This window comes from Rhineura floridana, chromosome 1, assembly GCF_030035675.1.
Source record: "Rhineura floridana isolate rRhiFlo1 chromosome 1, rRhiFlo1.hap2, whole genome shotgun sequence".
Lineage (NCBI taxonomy): Eukaryota > Metazoa > Chordata > Lepidosauria > Squamata > Rhineuridae > Rhineura > Rhineura floridana.
The window spans coordinates 72,387,187-72,408,304 of record NC_084480.1 but is presented as its reverse complement, the minus strand read 5'-3'; the positions used below and the strand labels follow the sequence as shown (position 1 = coordinate 72,408,304).

Here is a 21,118-nt window from a genome sequence, read left to right as displayed (position 1 = left end):
TCTCCTTTTTTGCTTCATTTTAAATCCCTTAATTATATATTTTATAACTGATCTCCAGGCATAGGACTCTAGCATACTACTGCTTAACAATATGTTATGTGCATTTTAAATGCATTAGGAATTAGTTCTTGTTGCAAATGTTCAACCTTAAGATTTCCAAGGATATTGTACAAAGAATTTAGGACACTAGTTGTGCATGAATTTAACATGGCAAATATAGTTAAAGCAACCTCTGACAGCAATGAAGGATTAAGGCAGTTTTCTGATGCTTAATACTACCCAGGCACTTCCCAACATTTGTTTTCCTCTGTTAAGTATAAGCTCTGAGAGAGATGATTGAAGAGCTGCCTGTCTTCAATTTTCTAAAGCAAGCTCTCATTATTCTTACAGCCACTAAGGGAAAAGAAAGAATTTCTTCATTGGTCAGGATCATCTTTAAATACATATACAGCCACCACCAATTTTTCAAATTTCAAAATGCTGCTTTCAGTATTTTATGTGATATGACATAGGTGAGTTGAACATGCAATTACTTAAAGGTCACAAAGCATTTTCAAAGTTCTGTAAAAGTCACACTCATTTAACACTCCTTAACATCCTTGTGATCTGCAACCTCTATAAGCTGCATAAAGAAATGCCAAAAAATCCCACAAACCCAACAACCCTATTTTTCACTTTTGATTCCTTCCTCATGATATAGTTTTGGAGAATATTAATTAACTTGCTATCAATCACTGTACTTTATAAAAAACAGAAAGAATGTGATTTACCCACTGTACTTTTCAAGAAAAAATGAATTATGAAAACCTGTTTTGACAATTCCAGAGTGCAATAACACTGGGCTAGTGTGAACACTGTACTACACCATGATTCAATTCTACATGGACAAGCTGCAGCATGCCTGATAGAAGAAGTGGGCTCAAAGAATCACAGAATAGTAGAGTTGGAAGGGGCCTATAAGGCCATCGAGTCCAACTCCTCCTGTGCTAAACATTAACCAACTACTGTTCGTTGCAGGCCAGAATTCCTGGTTTGCACATAAAGCTAAGCCAAGTTTATTTGAAACTGAAAGTAAACTTGACAGAAGTCCTCTTCCTGGCCCCAAGAGAAGAAAAAGAGGGTATGAGACCAATGCTTTGCTAAGGCTCAACCACAAAATGCTGAAGCATAGTTTAGCATTATGTGAAAACCATTATCTTTTCATTTCTGAACGATGTCCATGTTTTTCTGTTTTAGCAAAACCAAGGAAGTCCTGTGGCACCTTACAAACTGAGCTTTCCTTAGACAAAAGGATGAGCTTTCCTTAGATAAAAGTCAGATGCATGATGCAGTGCATGTAGTTTTACACATCGTTTTAAAGTTGCAAATTAATTCTGAAGACAGTTACATGGAAAGTGGTATCATCTTTTAAAAGTCCCGGTCAAAGACCTTTCAACTGCAAAATATTTCTAGCTATGATAGTTCTTGACATAAGGTCATGCAAAAAAGTAATACATACCCCAACTCTGCCTCCAAAAAAATTCTAATGTCTTCTGGGTTGCAAGATGCTTTTTAACTGAATAATGAACTCTCTGTATAAGCATATTGGAAAATCCAGTGCGTTTCAAAAGATAAGCCATGGTTGGTGAATGCCCAAATGGATCAATTGCCCAGCCAGATTTTGGTTTTACTCCTGATAAAGAGAAAAATGTTGAAGATAACACAAGTCCATCCCATAGTAGAATGAAGATGAAAGTGCACCTCTTCTTGTAAAGTTAAGATCTCATCCTATAGAATCTCAGATCCTTATCACCTAACAATGTGAGGGAGGAAAAAACCCAGAAGTTTAATTTACTTATCAGCCTAGAGCTTTTATAATTCAGCTAGCCTTTGTTTAGGGATCCTTATGCACCAGTACGTTCACAGGAAATAAATAATTATTTCTAATCTCAAAAATGTCTGGCTCACACCCATAAGAGACTGAGTCTTACATAAAGTAGAACAGTATGGCTGAAAAACTCCATGACTTCCACTTGGCTACTGGACTCCAATTATACTTCACTAATGGAAGTTGTTGTTTTTCAAGTGGCATTTATTTTAAGGGCTATGTAATTTTTAATTGCTTAAGTTTCAAATGAGAAAAATTACATACTGGGAATGTCAAGTCTGCAATCTCCTAATAATTAAGAAATAAGTCGCACATCCTCTCACATGCAAATCCCCCTCCTTCCTTTTTTGAAAATTACTACAGTCCAGCATTATATCTGTACCAATGTCAGCCATCAGTAGCTCAACCAGAGTTTTCAAAGTTTGAAGCTAGCCATGATTAGCACTACATCGGAAAATATTATGACCAGGAAAACATTCAGAAATTATTACTAGTATAAAACCACTGCCGTCTATAGACAAAAATAATAAATAGTGGAAAGTTGGCTGTATTATTTATTCTGATTTGTAGGTGATAAGAAATTTGCCTCATTAACAGTTTCAGACTTATCTGAGTTCTTTTAAGTATTTTCACAATATAAATCTGGCCAAAGAGTCCTACCATATAAAACTCAGTATCAAAAGATACATGAACAACTGTGAGGGGAGAAACACTCTGTTTGCCATCAGGGGATAGCTGTTTCCACCTGCCTTGTACCACCCTCCAATACTGGGAGCCTTCATATGGGAGCTGCTTCCAGAAGATTTTCTTGCCTTTTGGGTTGAGGAAGAAGGTGCGGGGAGATAGAAGAGATTGCTACTTCAGCTTTGGGGAGTGCTTCTGGATATTTTGGCTTGAGCTTATTGTTGAGCTTAATGCTCGCATACATTTTGATGTATATTATGATTTTTTAGCATTGCAGTGATTGTTCCTTTTATTATGTATTATTATGCTACAGTATTTGGGCTGTTTGTTTATGTAAACTGCTTTGAGCACAGGAAAAAATGGAAATGGACTGCCTTCAAGTCGATCCCGACTTATGGTGACCCTATGAATAGGGTTTTCATGGTGAGCGGTATTCAGAAGTGGGTTACCACTGCCTTCCTCTGAGGCTGAGAGGCAGTGACTGGTCCGAGGTCAACCAGTGAGATTCATGGCTGTGTGGGGATTCGAACCCTGAATTTGTGGGAAATGCGGTATATAAATAAATTGACTATTGACTAACTGTGGCTGACAGTTTTCCTGCAAGGCACCTGTGGTTTGGCAACATGTAAATGAAAGACAATCATTTAATTCAATGGGACATTTGTTTCCTAAAATGTTGTTAATGAAATAGAAAGCCTAGAGTGGTAGTCAGTGTTAGGCCTACTCAAAGTAGACCCATTGAAGTGAAAAGACATGACAGATACGTTAATTTCAATTAGTCTACTCTGAGTAAGACCTAGTTGACTACAACCCCTAGTGACAATGAAATCACAAAACAAATCTTAAATGAACCCACCTAGTGCCTTCTCTAGCCATTGGTGTCCTTCTATCAGCTGGTCAATTAAAGCAAAATAATGGGGAGAAGCTTCATCAGGCATGACCCATCCTCCGGTTACTATTTCAAACTGGCCCTCTTCAATTAACCTGAAAAACGCATTTACTGAACTTTTATTCATTCAGGTAACTAACTCCAATCAATACATAATTTGTAGTAGCATACACACCCAATCACAATGTTGGCAGCAATATATTATTAACAATTCTTTCATCCTATGAGTCATTTTATAATGTTTAGAAACAGATTTTATTTGGAATTATATAATTAACCATCTTTCTTCAAGTATGGAACATTTTCCCTCTAATGATAAAATTGTTTTCAAGGTAATTGGTCTAAAAAATGTAAATGTGCTGCCTTCAAGTCGATCCCGACTTATGGTGACCCTATGAATAGGGTTTTCATGAGGCTGAGAGGCAGTGACTGGCCCAAGGTCATCATGGCTATGTGGATTCGAACCCTGGTCTCCCAGGTCATAGTCCAACACCTTAACCACTACACCACACTGGCTCTCAATTGGTCTAAAGCCCACTTAAAATCATTTACTCAATTTCGAAAGACTTGTACTCCCTATTCTTCAGAAATCCAAATGCTCTAAAAGCTTCAACTTTAACCTCTCTGAACAGCATCCTCCCAAAATAAGGTAATAGGCACCATCTTAAATCAAACTTAAATACGTTTCAATTCCTAATCTATTTCCATTGTGTAACTGGCATTTCAGTGGGATCAACAGTATAACTGAAGTAAGTGGAATTAAGAGTGTAACTGCTGACAGATTGTGCCTATATGTCAACCTGAGGCTGTCTGTCCTCCTGCTCCCCAATCTTTTTATAAAAATGCTTCATTCTCAGGCTGTTATACTAATTTGAATGAGCATTAGCTTACTGTAGTTTGTCTGCAAAGGACCTCTAAAAACCATTATTTATAAACGGCAGTATCATTCACCTCAAACACTCCTTTCTCTGCCATTGTCCAACTGTTAAAAGCCATATCCTTTGAGCTAAATTAAGAAAAAACAGAGGATTGACATGGACAGCAACCCTCTGAGTTTCAGACTTTTGGGCATTCATTTCCCCTTGTTACGTTGGAAGAAAGTGTGAACTGGGAAAAACTGATTTCCTGTGGCTTATTTCCCATATTCTTCTCCCTTAAATAGCTGTCAGTTCTGGTTTTTATTCATGGGATGGTTCCTGTTAACTCCTTACTCATGGTTGCCAATTGGGGCCTGGATCATGAGTCACCCAGAAACTGGACTCATCAGTGAGACAGCCTGGGGGCAGAAAGCAAGGCCTGTGAGTAGGCCCTATGAGCTCCTGAGTCCTTGGCCACTGCTCACCTGGCCACCCGCTAGCACTGGGTCTGCTAATGGATCAGACTCCAATGAATGCTATTCAGTCAGAGAGAGTCCATGTTGTTTGATGCTTGGTGTTTGTGGTGGGCAGCCAGAAGATGATGACAAGCAGAGGATTGAGGAAAAAGAAAGAAAACCTCAGGGGAAGACAGAGCAGCTAGGTGGTCAAAGATTTGCTGGGGTAGCTGAATCATGTGGGTTAGCGTGAAAAGACCACAGCAGCACATGTCTGTAGCACTGAGGGAGAATTGAGAGGCAGTTTGGAATGCTAGGCTCTGGTGTCTGGTAGGAGAGTCAGAGTAACATTCTAGGACAATGCAGCTAAAATAGACCTACAGTTCAACATGTCAGCAAGGGTTAAACAGAGGACTGAGACAAAGTCCTCAGCTATAGTGTTGGTGAGGTTTAACAGGGGTGCAGTAAATAAAAATGCAATCTGGCAAACTAGTTTTAATAGGGTAACTACCTGCTTTCTCAAAGCTGCCTTGGTTTAGGAACTGCAGTGTAAAATAAGCTGTTGGTATTTAAAGTGACAGTAACTGGTTAGCTCAAGTGTATACCCATTTAAAGAGACAGTACTACATTAAAGTAACCACATAAGCTTGTACACATTATTTTTGTTAAATATGGTAACTATATATGACTGGCTTTGTACCATGCCTATATCACATACTTATCAGGGTTATGGTAAGTTAAGGGTTCCAAAGTGTGTAAGTGATATTAAATGGTGGCAGCAGTACAAGGTTAGGGAAACCATCGTAGTGGAAGTTGGGTTTTGTTAATAAAGTAAGTAAAGAAATATCCTCCACACTGCCATATAGCACCCTGTCCTTGTTCCAAGGCTTTTCTTCCTCAGCACAGAGTGAACATGTCAGCCAGTCCCAGCAAACCTTTCCTTCCTTCACAATTTATGCTGCATTTTGGTGGAAGGCACTGAGCTCCCTTCACACAAAATTCCAAACAAGCAGAAGAGGATTTAAGTTTATGGAAAGAAAAAGACATGCTACAAGGTATTAGCCATTATAGCTAAATGAATCCCCCCTGGATGAAAAATCAGCATCTGCCAGAGTACCAGGCATTGGAGCCAGACAACAAAGAATGATTATCACCATCATCTTCCAGCTTGTGACTGGTAATTATCTGAAACAGAATGCCAGACTAGATGATCTATCATCTTTTCCAGCAAGGCATTTCTTACTACCAAAAAATTTCACTGAGCATTAAAAAAACCACACATAATGCAGCAGCATCTTTTAAAGCACTAATTGGAAGGATTCTCATTGACTTGAACTAGATTACTCATGAGTATCAACAGATGTGTTATTAAGCAGGTTGTACTAAACACTCATAAGATGGTTGGTTTTTATGCAAAATATATTAAGCCATAAAGGCTCATTGTTGGAAAATTATGTATCACTGCAACACTATTAGGGACACTACCCATACTAATAACTCCTACAAATAAAATCTTTCAAAGAGTTTCAAAAAAACTGAATGTTGATCCACATACTTTATGTCAGTAAAACAATGCTAATTTGTTTCTTTCTGTGGAGCTACAGCACCAGACTTGACTGAGTCATTTTATTTTCACTTGACATTCTATTTTTACTTTCCAGTTCTATGATTTGGTCACACTGGTCGATCAGCTTCAAAAAACTGTCCCAACTTGACTTGAATGTAGAACTAATAAAGCTATGCTGACCTGCCCTTTGGTCCATGACAAGTACTGGAATACTTCTTGGGAAGATTTCTGCCAACAACTTGGAACAACATTGTCTACAGGGTTGTGAATACTTCTGGTTTCAGAAACAGCAATCCAACCAAAGCTACATATATTAGTGACAACTACATGAAGCACAACTTTAAAAAAAATGTAGTTCAAGTGGAGCTCACAACATTGCATTTTGTTGCTCCCTCTCCACCTCCTCCATTCCATTTAGCAGGAAGTAAGAGGAAAATTACCGCCAGTAGAAAAATGTAGGTTCAGTTGACACAGCATGACAAAAATGCTTGGGAAAAATCTGTCTAATTCAAACACTTTCTAGAGCAGATGAAAACTGACAATTCTGGGTCTTAAAAGCTAGCTAAATCACATTATTTTTGTTTTAAATGGTAATCAATGACACTATTTTCATCAAAGAACTGCTGATGCCACCACTTAACATTTCCTCTCCAAAGTGTTCATCTTATAGTGCTTGGTAGCTTAACTGTTAACAATAAAAGGAATCCACTAAATTGTGCATCAAGAAAAAAAGCCCAAGTTCTGCAACACATTAGAACACTACAATTTATGAACGTACAAATACTGGAAATAATGATAGGACTGATGTGGTTTAATACTACACTGCCTTCAGGGGCTCTGATGGAGTGAGAGACAAGGTATACATGTAATAAAGAAAATATTCAGACCTTTTCACAGCATCCTTCTTCTGACTATCTATTCCATCCCACCACTTTGAAAAATAAGAGATTTCAGACCACATAAATTTTCTCCCTTTGTCTTCTTGCAGCTTTATGACCATGTTATTGAGAATATGCTGTGTCTGATCTCTAAAGTAGTCATCAAATGTCTTCAGCCAACCTGTTAAACATAAGAACACCACAAGGTCACTAAATTAAATAGAATACATGAATGCTCAGAAACAATTAACTAGTCAAGAGTCATTTACCGGACTAAAGCTACACTGGAACCAGTTTGTAGGCTGGCACTATAAGAATGCACACACAATGCAAGACTAAGTGTACCTATATCTTAAAAGTTGCTTTTTAAGTATTTCAAAGGTGAAAATTATGGTGGTAATACTAGCATTTGGTGAATGGTCTGTGAGCTTTTCATGATGTAAGACAGGGTTAGCCAACACAGTGCCCTCTAGATGTTACTGGACTACAACTTCCATCGTTCCTACCTTTGATTGATGGAAGCTGCAGTCCAACAACTTCTGGAGGACAGCACATTAGCTACCCTTGCTGGGAACCATATGTAAGCCGCCTTGGGTTTCAATCATGAAAAGAAAGGCGGGGTAGAAATGTAATAAATAAATAAATATAAGATGACTGAAGTTAATGGAGAGTGGCACTTGTTTTGTAATGATGAAAAATTGAACTAACTGGGCTCAGTTTGGTTGCAGTGTTATCCTTCCTAAGCAAATGCCATGAGCAACAAATGAGTATGAACTGGGTTCATTTTGTTGCCCCATTTATATCCATTCATCACTAATAGGGAGAAGGGCTTACTATTCTTTGGTAGCAGCAGCTTCTCTAGATGAATGCGTTTTGGCAGACATTTTGTTTCCCCAGAAAGTCCCTGGAGATGAGCAATTCCAGGGCTTTCCAGGAAAAGCAGAATGGTTGCATTCTGGAAAAACAGAATGGTGGGCACTAGGAGAGAGAGACTGAAATCAGCTTTGCTCCTGCCACAGAGAGCAGCAAACAAAAATAAGAGCCCACTGAACATGAATGCGAGTAACAGGAACAAATGCAATGTGAATAAATGAACAAACAAGTGTGATTTTGATGAATGAATAATGAAGCAAATTAGGACTTTTATGGTAAAAAAATTTAAATGTTTTCTTGCACACTCCTAGAAACTAAGTGAGTGTTGACAGGATCAGCACAGAGCCTCCTGTAAGCTGCTGTGAGTTTTCTGAAGGAAATAGTGGGACAGATAAAGCAAATGCGGTTAGTTAAGAAATAGATTCCCAAATGATAGTAATTACTAAAGGCAGACGTTTAAGGGAAAATGTTAAGGTCATAAAGTATAGTTTTAATATACATGAATGAAGACAGCACTCTTAAAAATTTATTTTATTTATTTATTTAATTTAATTTATATACCGCCCTAAGCCCAAGGGCTCTCTGGGCGGTGTACATAAAATAAAACAGTCAGGAATATATAAATACAATAATACAATAAAATCAAGCCAACAAAGGTAAACAAAAATAATCAAACAGCAGCAAAATACAACAATACATATAATAAAACGCATTAAAATGCCTGGGAATATAAAAAGGTTTTCACCTGGCGCCGAAAAGATAGCAGCGTCGGCACCAGGCGCACCTCATCGGGGAGACCATTCCATAGTTCGGGAGCCACAACCGAAAAGGCCCTATTTCTAGTCACCACCCTCCGAGCTCCTCGATGGGATGGTACTCGGAGGAGGGCCTTAGATGTTGAGCGCAGTGTATGGGTAGTTTCATATTGGGAGAGGCGCTCCACCAAGTATTGCGGTCCCATGCCGTGTAAGGCTCTATAGGTCAAAACCAGCACTTTGAATTTAGCCCGGAAACAAATAGGAAGCCAGTGCAGACGAGCCAGAACGGGTGTAATATGAGCGGACCTTCTTGTCCGCGTCAACAATCTGGCCGCTGCATTCTGGACTAACTGTAGTTTCCGAACTGTCTTCAAGGGCAGCCCAACGTAAAGCGCATTGCAGTAGTCCAATCTAGAAGTTACCAGAGCATGAACGACTGAGGCGAAGTCGTCACTGTCCAGATAGGGATGTAGCTGGGCTACCAATTGGAGATGGTAGAAAGCATTCCGTGCCACTGAGGCTACCTGAGCCTCAAGAGACAAGGAAGAGTCGATAAGAACTCCCAAGCTACGAACCTGTTCTTTCAAGGGGAGTGTAACCCCGTCCAGAACAGGGTGAACATCCACCATCTGGGCAGAGAAGGCACTCACTAACAGCGTCTCGGTCTTGTCTGGATTAAGCTTCAGTCTGTTAGCTCCCATCCAATCCATAATCGTGGCCAGGCAACGGTTTAGTACGTTAACAGCCTCACCTGAAGAAGATGAAAAGGAGAAATAGAGTTGCGTGTCATCAGCGTACTGGTGACAACGCAGCCCAAAACTCCTGATGACTGCGCCCAGCGGCTTCATGTAGATGTTGAAAAGCATGGGGGACAGAACCGATCCCTGCGGGACTCCACAATGGAGAGTCCAGGGTATCAAGCAATGTTCCCCAAGCACTACCTTCTGGTGGCGACCCACCAAGTAGGAGCGGAGCCACTGCCAAGCAGTACCCCCAACTCCCAACTCCGTGAGTCTTCCCAGAAGGATACCATGGTCGATGGTATCAAAAGCAGCTGAGAGATCAAGGAGAATCAACAGGGTCACACTCCCCATGTCCCTCTCCCGACAAAGGTCATCATACAGGGCGACCAAGGCTGTTTTGGTACCAAACCCAGGCCTAAAACCGGATTGAAACGGATCGAGATAATCAGTGTCATCCAAGAGCCCCTGGAGCTGGCCGGCCACCACCCGCTCCAGAACCTTGCCCAGGAACGGAACATTCGCCACAGGTCTATAGTTGTTCAAGTTATCTGGGTCCAAGGAGGGTTTCTTCAGGAGTGGTCTCACTACCGCCGCTTTTAGGCAGTCAGGGACCACTCCCTCTCGCAAAGAGGCATTGATTACCTCCTTGGCCCAGTCGGCGGTTCCGGTCCTACCAGCTTTCACCAGCCAAGAGGGGCAAGGATCCAGCACCGACGTGGTCGCCCACACCAGTCCAAGGATCTTGTCAACATCCTCAAGCTGCACAGACTGAAACTCATCCAATAAATAAGGACAAGACCGTGTTCTGGATGCTTCATTGAATATAATACTGCTATAATATTGGAGTCTAAGTCCCGACGAATGCTAGCGATCTTGTCCTGGAAGTGTCCAGCGAACTCATCACAGCGGGCTACAGATGAATCTATAGTATCCCGAGGGCCAAGATGTAAAAGCCCTCATACAGTTTTAAAAAGCTCCGCTGGGCGGGAGAGTGTTGCCTTAATACTTGCAGCAAAATATCTCTTTTTTGCTGCCCTCACCGCTGCTGTATATCGCTTAGAGCAGGCACTTACCAAGGCATAATTGCATTCGTCGGGAGTCCGCCTCCATCTGCACTCAAGCCTCCTCCTCTCTTGCTTCATCACTCTCAGCTCCAGGGTATACCATGGGGCTGCATGAGCTCTACATAGGAGGGGGCGCATGGGAGCTATCGTGTCAACCGCCCGGGTCATCTCCGTATTCCACAGTTCAACCAGAGCTTCAACAGGAGCGCCAGTCTTCTCAGTCGGAAAATCCCCCAGAGCCCTTTGGAAACCCTCAGGATCCATTAATCTCCGGGGGCGGACCAGTTTAATAGGTCCCCCACCCTTGCAGAGGGAAAGGGTCGCCGTGAGCCTAAACCTCAGCAAGCGGTGATCTGTCCATGACAATGGGGTAGATGAAAAACCCCCAACCTCCAGATCACCATCTCCCTGTCCAGTGGCGAAGATCAAGTCAAGGGTATGTCCCGACACATGCGTCGGGCCAGTAACAAACTGAGACAGCCCCATGGTTGTCATGGAGGCCATGAAGTCCTGAGCCGCCCCAGATAAAGCAGTCTCGGCATGGACGTTGAAGTCCCCCAGTACCAGCAGTCTAGGGGACTGCAACAATACCTCCGAGACTACCTCTGTCAGCTCAGTTAGGGAATTTGTTGGGCAGCAGGGCGGGCGGTACACCAACAAAATTCCCAGCCTGTCTCTCTGGCCCAGCGCAAGGTGGAGACACTCCAATCCAGTCGTCACCTGTACAGGGTGCTCGGTGAGTGAGAAAGAGCTCCTATAGACTACGGCGACCCCGCCTCCCCGACCTTCGGCTCTACCATGATGCTGAACCGTATACCCAGGTGGGCAAAGCTGGGAAAGAGCAACTCCTCCTGTATCACCCACCCAGGTCTCGGTTATGCACGCCAGGTCAGCCGCCTCATCCACAATTAAATCATGAACAAGGGAGATCTTATGCTGGACCGACCTGGCGTTTAACAACAGCATATAGAGATCCGAAGGCTGACTGATAGGACAACCAGCAGTCCTGGGGATATGAGGAGAACCGGAACGGGTCACAGACACTACTTGTCTGGGATGGGTTCCCCTTACCTGGCAAGTCCTCCTCACAACACCATACCTCCCATTACCCATCACTACACTAATTGGGCCCCCCGAAGGTCTCCCCGGTTGGTGTATAATACATTCTCCCAGGCACATATTAAAACAGATAAAAGCACCAATACACAGACACCGAGTCACATTCACACGAATAATAAAACACACAAAACACACACACACACACACTTGATCAATAATACAAATACAGTAAACATACACAAAATACACTCAAATAATATTAAATCGTTCCAACACAAATCTAAATTAAAAAAAATAATTTCCTTTAAAAAAAAACCTTCCAAAACAGGATATTTTAACTATACAGAGATCTTCCTTTTATCCATTCATAATTTCATTAAAAGCAAACACACTATGAATTGTCTACCTTAAAAACAGAGCAAACATTTATAACAGCTTTTGCCAAACTGGTGTCCTCCAGGTGTTTTAAACTACTACTCCCATCAGCCCAAGTCATCAGATGAGAGGATAACAACAACTAATCAGGTAACAACTGGGCTGAAGAAATGAGTGATAATCATTAAATGTTCTCTTAGAGTTCTAGCCACAAACTTCAGAGCAAGAACACACAAGATACGTGCAAGAGACCTATACATCTTGCTCTTTGTGCCAATCTACTGCCATGGGTATATGCCTTTTGTTTACTATGTCTCATGGGCATCCGATAAATAGTTCACATGGGTAAGATCTTTATCTGAGACCTGCATATATCAGGCTTTAGTTTAGGGTACTAAATAGTCAAGCGGGTGCTTCAAGCTTTTTGGATCATGTTCGTCAGAAAAGCATTGTGGAGCAGCCCACTATTGAAACTTTACATTACCCCTACAAAAGTAAAGACAAGAACAGAGTTCTAAGGGATTCTCACATCTTAGGTTTCCTGCTAATGCCGGAAAATGGTTCTAAACTAATATAGTTCTGTGGCAAGGAATTGTGGGGGGAACATGTTGCCTGAACTAGGGCCTCTAGAAGGCCATGAGACTGTAAGTTCCCACAGTTGAATCCAATTAATTAGGCAGAGTGAAAACACCTGCTAATATCTGTCCCTCGTTCCAGACCTGCCCGGAACCAACAGATGGCTGGGGGATGCTTGACTCCATACTCCGACCTTCGAGTGCTGCTGTGTAATGCCAGGTCTGTTGCCCAAAAAACATCCATCATTCATGGTATGATATTAGATGAGGGTGCAGACCTGGCATGTATTACGGAAACCTGGCTGGATGCAGCTTCTGCTCCTACTCTGGCTGCCATGTGTCCAGCTGGGTTTTCGTATGCACAGCAGCCGAGGGTTGGGAGTCGGGGAGGGGGAGTGGCGGTTATTTATCGAAGGTCCTTGGTTCTCACCAGACCCCCACTCTATGAGACCAAGGTGGCAGATTGCTCGTACTGGAGGTTGGGACCAAAGGGCAGTCTAGGGATTCTACTTGTGTACCGTCCACCCCGCTGCATGATGGAATCCCTGGCCGAGGTGCTGGGGGTGGTCTTGGATGTACAGGTGCAGTCCCCAAACCTTTTGGTATTGGGGGACTTCAACGTGCATTCGGAGGCCAGTCTCACTGGAGCACCTCGGGACTTCTTGGAAACCATGGCTTCCTGGAAGCTGCACCTTATTACAATGGGTCCCACCCATGTAGCCGGTCATGCACTCGACCTTGTGTTTGTCTCGGGAGAGGAGTGGTCTGAAAATTGGGGATACATCCATCACCCCCTTGTCATGGTCAGATCACTACCTGGTGAGGATGGACCTTTCACTGCCGCAAACCCTCTGTGGGGTTGGAGGACCCATTAAGATGGTCCGCCCCAGGCGGCTGATGGAACCTGATGGATTCCTGAATGCGCTTGGGGATACATTGGAGCAAGCACACGGCCACTCGGCTGAAGCCCTGGTGGGGGGCTGGAATGCCGCAATCACCGGGGCATTAAACCGAGTGGCTCCAAAACGCCCTCTCCCCCTGAACAGAACTCAGACGGCGCCGTGGTTTACCCCACGGTTACGTATTCTGAGGCGGGAGGTGAGACGGCTAGAGCGCCGGTGGCGGAAGTCTCGCTCTGAGGATGATTGAACACTGGTTAGAGCTGCTGCTGCAGCCTATCATGTGGCAATAAGGGCAACAAAAAAGGATTTTTATGCTGCCTCTATTGCATCTGCAGAGTGCTATCCCAGGAGACTATTCCAAGTGGTCCGGAGCCTGGTCGGTCCAGTTGCTCCGGAACCAATGGAACATGATAAGGTCTCCTGTGACGAGTTGCTAAACACTTTGCGGATAAAATCGATAAAATTATGAGCTGCAAAGATAGACTGGGAGAGAGGATCAAGCTGATGATAAATGCATCGCTTGAAGAGGGAATAAGTGCTCAAGGAAGCGATAATAAAACCAATTTTAAAAAAGTCCTCCTTGAACCCTCAAGATCTGAACAACTTCCGCCCAGTCTCAAATGTGCCATTCTTAGGCAAGGCAGTTGAGCGGGTGGTGGCTAAACAGTTGCAAGCACACTTGGAAGAAGCAGATTATCTGGATCCATTTCAGTTGGGCTTCAGACCGGGACATGGGACTGAAACAGCCTTGGTTGCCTTGAGAAGAGCGTGGGATAGAGGCGAAGGCACCTTCCTTGTCCTCCTCGATCTATCAGCAGCTTTTGATACCGTCGACCACGCTATCCTCTTGGATCGCCTGCAGAGGTTAGGTATTGGGGGCACTGTATTGCAGTGGTTCCATTCCTTCCTCTCTGGGAGATACCAAAGAGTAGCATTGGAGGAAGAGGTTTCAGATCCCTGGCCCCTCACTTGTGGGGTGCCACAGGGTTCTATCCTTTCTCCAATGCTCTTTAACATGTATATAAAGCCGCTGGGAGCAATCATCAGGAGATTTGGGCTGCAATGTCATCAGTATGCGGATGACACACAGCTCTATCTCTCATTTAAATCTTCACCAAGGTTGGCTGTGGAAACCCTGTCCAAGTGTCTGGAGTCGGTGAGTGGCTGGATGGGAAGGAATAAGTTGAAGCTGAATCCTGACAAAACCGAGGTGCTGTTTGTGGGAGACAAGGGAAGGCTGGGAGATATAGACCTGGTGCTTAACGGGGTACGATTGCCCTTGAAAGACCAGGTCCGTAGCCTGGGGGTCATTCTTGACTCCCAGCTGTCTATAGAGGCTCAAGTTTCAGCTGTGAGCCGAGCAGCTCTGTATCAACTCCATCTGATACGGAGGCTATGCCCCTACCTTCCCAATCATCTGCTCCCACCAGTGGTACATGCCCTGATCACCACTCGCCTAGACTACTGTAATGCGCTCTACGTGGGGTTACCCTGGAAAACGGTTCGGAAATTACAGCTGGTACAGAATGCAGCGGCGCGTCTGATTGCAGGCAGCCGCCATAGAGATCACATCACTCCTGTGTTGAAGGAGTTGCATTGGTTACCGGTTGTGTACCGAACCCAATTCAAGGTGTTGGTTTTAACCTTTAAAACCCTATACGGTTGTGGCCCAGCCTATCTGAATGAGCGCCTCCAGCATCGACAGGGATGCCGCTCAACAAGATCGACCTCAGAGGGCCTTCTCTGGATCCCACCAGTCAAAATAGCTGGGCTGGTGAGGACTTGAGAGAGGGCCTTCTCAATAGTGGCCCCCACCCTCTGGAACTCTCTCCCAGGTGATATACGCCATGCCCCGTCTATAATGAGCTTCCACAGGACCCTGAAGACTTGGCTTTTTAGGCGGGCGTTTGAGATGAGCTAGTTTTTTACTGTTTTTAAATTTTAATTGTTTTATATACTGTTTTATCTTGTACGTCACCCAGAGTGGCTGGACAACCAGCCAGATGGGCGACTAACAAATTTAATAATAAATAAATAAATAAATAAATAAATAAATAAATAAATAAATAAATAAATAATTAGCTCAAAACTGGTACCTCAAGGCCACAAAGCCTGGGAAGGCCGGAGAAGTGAACGCCTGTTACACACAAAAGCTCTGGAAGATTTCATCATCAGAAAGCCCCCTGATTGGCTAATTAATTCCTGGCTGTTCCTGGGCTTTTCGCAATAAAAGTAGAACTAAGATTCTGAGTCTTTGTTTCCCAATGTTCCTTGGTGCTACCTGATGTTGAGGTTCCATCTGCTATCCAGGCTATACATCTCTGGGGGAGATGGGGATCCATGAAGTTACTCTGCCTGTTTTCCTGTTTGATTTAAGGAATCATTTTGCTGCTGTTTTTGCACTTATATTTTATTCTAATAAAGCTACCTCTCATTTACCAGTGTGTGTTCATTTCAAGGGGAGATTGGCTCTGAATCCAGCACCTTGGCCATTTAGCCACAGACTACCATATTGTTGGGTATTTTGCCTTAAGGCTCCAAGACAAGGAGTGCATCTTTGACTCTTGACTTTTGGAATCCTTGGCAGGTTTATTTCCGGCACTTTGGGTTTCCCTTGGCCCAGAGTGGGTGACCAGGTTTAATGGGTGGTGGCAGTATACCCACCTTGCAGAGTTGGCATTGGTTTAATTCATCCCTGGTAAAGGAGGCACAGGTTGTGCCTGGCCGAGATCAACTGCCCTGGGTTTAGGAGTTGTCCCACGGCAAGAATTCTTTACAATACCCATGTACTTCAATCTTTCTTCATAGGACTTGATCACCAGGCCCCTCGCCATCTTTGTTTCCCTCCTCTGGATGCTTTCCAGTTTGTCAATATCCTTCTTAAACTACAATGCCCAGAACTCACCACATTACTCCAGGTGATGTCTGATCAAAGCAGAATAGGGCTGTATTCATTACTTCCTGCAATTTGGTTCTATACTTCTGTTGATGCAATCTAGAATTGCATTATCCCTTTTCACTGTTGCATCAAATTGCAGACATATTTGCAGGGCCGTGAATCCCCCTACCTCCTTTTCACATGTACTGCTGTCAAACCAAACATCACCCATCCTGTATTTCTGCATTTATTCTTCCTATCTAAATGCAGAACTTTACATTTTTATCTGTTGAAAACCATTCTTCGTTTTAGACCTGTTCCACTGTATGTAAAGAGAAACAGGGTTTTTCCATGCAAACTTTGGACTCTCAACATTTCTCAATTTGTTTTTTCCTTAAATAATTTTACTGGTCTTCTCCTCCTAACAACCAAATTGCTCTGAAATACATTAGCCTGTGAACTATTAAGGCTAGCTTGTTAATTTCAGAGTCTTAAAGCTAAATTTACTTACTTTCCAGATGTGCTTTGTGCTAATGAACAATGAGTGATAAAAATCTGTCCTATATAGGGAATACTGAGGATCACATTTCATTTAAAATGCAGTATCAGAACTGATTCACACATTGCAGCCTTGGGTTCCTATTGTGGATACCTACTGCTACACTCTAAAGATGTATGGTGGAAGGGAGAGGTGAATAGCACAATGCTGCATGGCCTATGCACCTTGCTGGTATGAAAGATGAGAAAACCACTGTTTATTCACACACCACTTAATTAAAGATTGTATGAGAACCACCTTCGGCATCCTGGAATGTAGGAAGGTGCTTTATAATGAACCAGAATATTGATCTATCTAATTCAGCGGAGTGACTCTCCAGGGTTTCAGAGAGGAGTATTTCCCAGCCCTGTCTAGAGATGCAAAGGGTTGAACGTGGGTCCTTCCAAGTGCAAGGTATGTGCTCTACCATCTGAGTTACAACCCTTCTGGAGCTTTAAACAACAAGGAATTGTTCTCTTATTCCTCCTCAATAATTCAATGCAAATCCCCAGTTAAACATTTTGCTTCTGTCCTACTGAAACAGACAATGAAGATGATGATTCCCTGTCCATTGCAAACTTCCTCTTTTCTTAATGCCATTAAACAAATCCAGATTATCAGGATCACTACATAGGTTACAGTGTGTGGATACTGAGTATATCCCTTAAAAACATGGGTATGACAATATTTTTTTCTTATTTCACACACTATGTGAACATGTCATAGGAACCCAAGAGACAAATACATAATCTACGCATATGCAAAGAAAAACACCAAGTACTTGTGCCATAAGGGCATTTGAAGAGATGTTTAATGACCATGAGATCATGGAAACAGTTACTTGAGGAGAACCAGAAGGGGTACAAATCCATGAAGAAAAATAAAATTTAGTTAAATTTAAAGGAGAGATTTCACCCCCATTCTAAAGGTTCGGGGTATACTGATGCCACTACTATAAAAAAAATCAAATCCTTTTGAGATTTTAATACCTGGATCATTATGTGAATGAGGCACAACAAAAACTTGAAGAGGTTCACTATCCCATTCGTGTTCATCGTAGGTGATATCAAATCCTTGTTTCCAAACTCCACCATCTGGATTATCAAATGGGAGTACGTCATAGATTTCTAGCATCTAAAATTAATAAAGAAATAGGCTACATTATAACACATTAAGTTAAATTCATAGTTCTACACTTTCAAAAGGAAGTCTGTGGCCCCCAATAATTTTTTTTAAAAAAATTAAGAAATCACCAGCAAAACCTTTACATTGAAAATCTGTCTATACACTTTGTTCACGTACTTGGGCTTTATGAATGTACATGGGCTTTATGTACACAATATTTGTTTAGGTTATTCAATCTAAACTTTGCATATGTTGACAATGGACAATAATCACCATTATACCACTCTACCTTCTGAATCCCTAGCAGGTGAACTCCTACTTCCTACACCAAAACAGAGCATCAAATATTAGTATAGTAAGAACCAAAGAAACTAAAGGAACCAGTACATAGCAGTAATTTCCAGTTCATTTTTAAAAAAAACTTTTTCAAATACTAGATAAACATGAAGCTTAAGCATAAGTGACTACTCACTACAGTGCATCTGATACTACAATTGTGCCTTATTTTTCCCCTCAATCTACTGAAATGTAACCAAACAACTATTACACCCTAGAATAAACAAACTTAATATATTCTACTTTTTCCTTAATAAAGATGTTGTAGAAAGGGCATCATCATTCAGTCCTACAAACATTTTAAAGATGGATGGCTTATACGCTAACTACAATCTCACTAAAACCTACCAAGACACACAGTTGTATATCAATATTCATTAGGATCAAAATTAGAATTTACATAACTGATATTAAATGTAATTGCTCAGATACTCAGCAAATTCCATTCAATGCAACAAGAATTCTCTTCCCCCCCATGAAGGCTTTGGAGGATCAAGACCTTAATATAGTAGTTTTCATCTATATAGTAATTCAATACGAATTTTGCATTTATGATGAAGCAACATCCATCAATAATCCTTGAAACCTTCCTAATGTTACAAAGGGATGAGAAAATCATCTGATTGTCACTGGCTAACTGCTCTGATTTGAGAGAATGGCAGAACAGGCAGAAGGACGAAACAAGAAAGTCTATAAGAAGCTGTGGCCTAGGAAAGGAAGCAGCAGGAACAGTTAATGGACCACAGTATCTCACAAAACAAGGATATTTCCATGCCAGCAACCTAATTAAATGTTTTGAGTTTTTAGGCTTCTCAGTGTTCATTATTTTAAAACATTTTCACATCTATGTTACAGCTTTTCAGATTTATGTTTAATTGTTTAATGTAATTTACATAATAAAGATCAATATTTTACTTACTGGAAAAATTATATGGAAACAGTCATTGCAAAATACAAAACTTAAGTACAAAAAAATAAATGTTGCAGCTATATAATGCCACATGATCTAACCAGATGTGACATCCCATTTTAAAGGTGCCAACAGTTATGCACACTCATTCTACCTGGAAAGAATTGGGCAAAACTATGTAAGTAAGTCTTCCTTTAAAACAAAAGTAATGACTGGAATATGCTTCAGGCCACAATACACAAACCACTCAAACCAGGATATTTGCATTAACATCTTACCATCTTTTTTTGGAAGGCCTCTGACTTCAGCAGAAGCTTATTTGATGAAACTGCAAGTCAACTAATTTAAGTTGTTTAGAAAGCCCCAGTGTTAGACAAAGGACTCACTAAAAAACAACACTGAACAACAATCAGGGATGGTAAAGGCATTAGCTTGGTCTGCTTTCCTGACCTTGGCTGAGGATCAGAAAAGAACTCCCAGTTGGATTACACACTTCTTCGGATTTTGCAGTGTAGTTTTGGTGTGCAAAACATTTGCACAAAAAAGACACATTTTATCTAATGGGTGTGTACAAAATGTATATTTTATGGATGAATCAATTGAAAAGTATGTATTTTATGTAAAATGTATAAACGTACAATTTAAATGCAGACTTTTCGTGCATCCTTTGAAAAAAGTCTGCATACAACAGGACAGACTTTTTACTGAGCAACAGCGAGACTTAAACAAAAGAATTAGCGACTCAACCCATCCCTAGCAGTAATTCACTAAATTCTTACCTGTACATCTGAAGCTTGGCTTCTACTTTTTGAAGCAAATTGACAATCTTCAGGGTCAACTGAGAGGTACATAGTGGCAAGAGGCGATAACTCCGAGAAGTTTCCTTGACTGAAGTTTATAGCTTCTGGAGTACGTTGTCCATCTTTGACAGATTCACTCAGATTGATCACAGAATCTCTTATATTTGAAATAATTTCATTATTTTCTGCTAATAAGCGTTCTAAATGATCAATTTTCTCTTGCAGGATTGAAAGCTGACCCTGTAGAGATGTACAACATTAGTCCTTCAAGCATGCAAGCTATTGTAAATAAATATATTTAATCTCCTCCTGAAACTTTTTTCTGAATCCAAAAAAGAAATAGCAAAGAAGAGCCCTGACAATCAAATTCCTACAAGGAAACTTTCTCAGAAAAAAAATCAAAATAATTAGCACTATTTAGTTCAATACTTGAAAAGGAGCTCGCATGGGGCTTAACCAATAAAAACCAGTGAGAAATCACATTGCACAGATCTATTACAAACCAAACTATGGGCGGTATATAAATTTAATAAAATGAAATGAAATGAAACCAGGAGACAAGCATTACCACATTTTATCTTTTAAATTCTACCATCACTCATGTTTTCTATTACATTCTGAGAACTTGTCTCTCACTATTAAGGCAAGGTCTATTCTGCAAAAGGCCCTAAGCATGGAGTCATGTTTTATTAAGATGAAGAGTCATTTCCATTATAAAATATAAATCTGAAATGGAAGCACATGTGCAATTAATGACCTTTCATAGAACTTATTTCTAATTTTGCCTTCTGAATCGCAAAACTGCAGTCTAAGGTACACACATTGTTCAAAGAGTATATGGGGCTGTCAAACTTTTTCAGAGGTAACTGGAAAAAGCTGCAGGAGAGCAAAAGAACAACTTCAACCAGCTGGGGCTTATCATCAACACCATCATTTTTCTGGGCAGTGGAAGAGTATTTCCTTCCTGATTTATTAGAAGTATTGC

At 41.5% G+C, this 21,118-nt stretch overlaps 1 protein-coding gene across 1 annotated transcript in view; it reads right to left on the bottom strand.

Annotated features, from left to right (window-relative positions):
* Positions 1-21,118, bottom strand: part of MAN2A1 (mannosidase alpha class 2A member 1) — a 90,644-nt gene that overhangs the window by 53,963 nt on the left and 15,563 nt on the right. The window contains exons 2-6 of the mRNA XM_061623783.1: positions 20,113-20,373; positions 17,952-18,096; positions 7,207-7,378; positions 3,408-3,535; positions 1,499-1,672 (exon numbers count right to left, since the gene is read on the bottom strand). Of these exons, the coding sequence (XP_061479767.1) occupies positions 1,499-1,672; positions 3,408-3,535; positions 7,207-7,378; positions 17,952-18,096; positions 20,113-20,373 (880 nt within the window). The remainder of the gene's footprint in view (positions 1-1,498; positions 1,673-3,407; positions 3,536-7,206; positions 7,379-17,951; positions 18,097-20,112; positions 20,374-21,118) is intronic.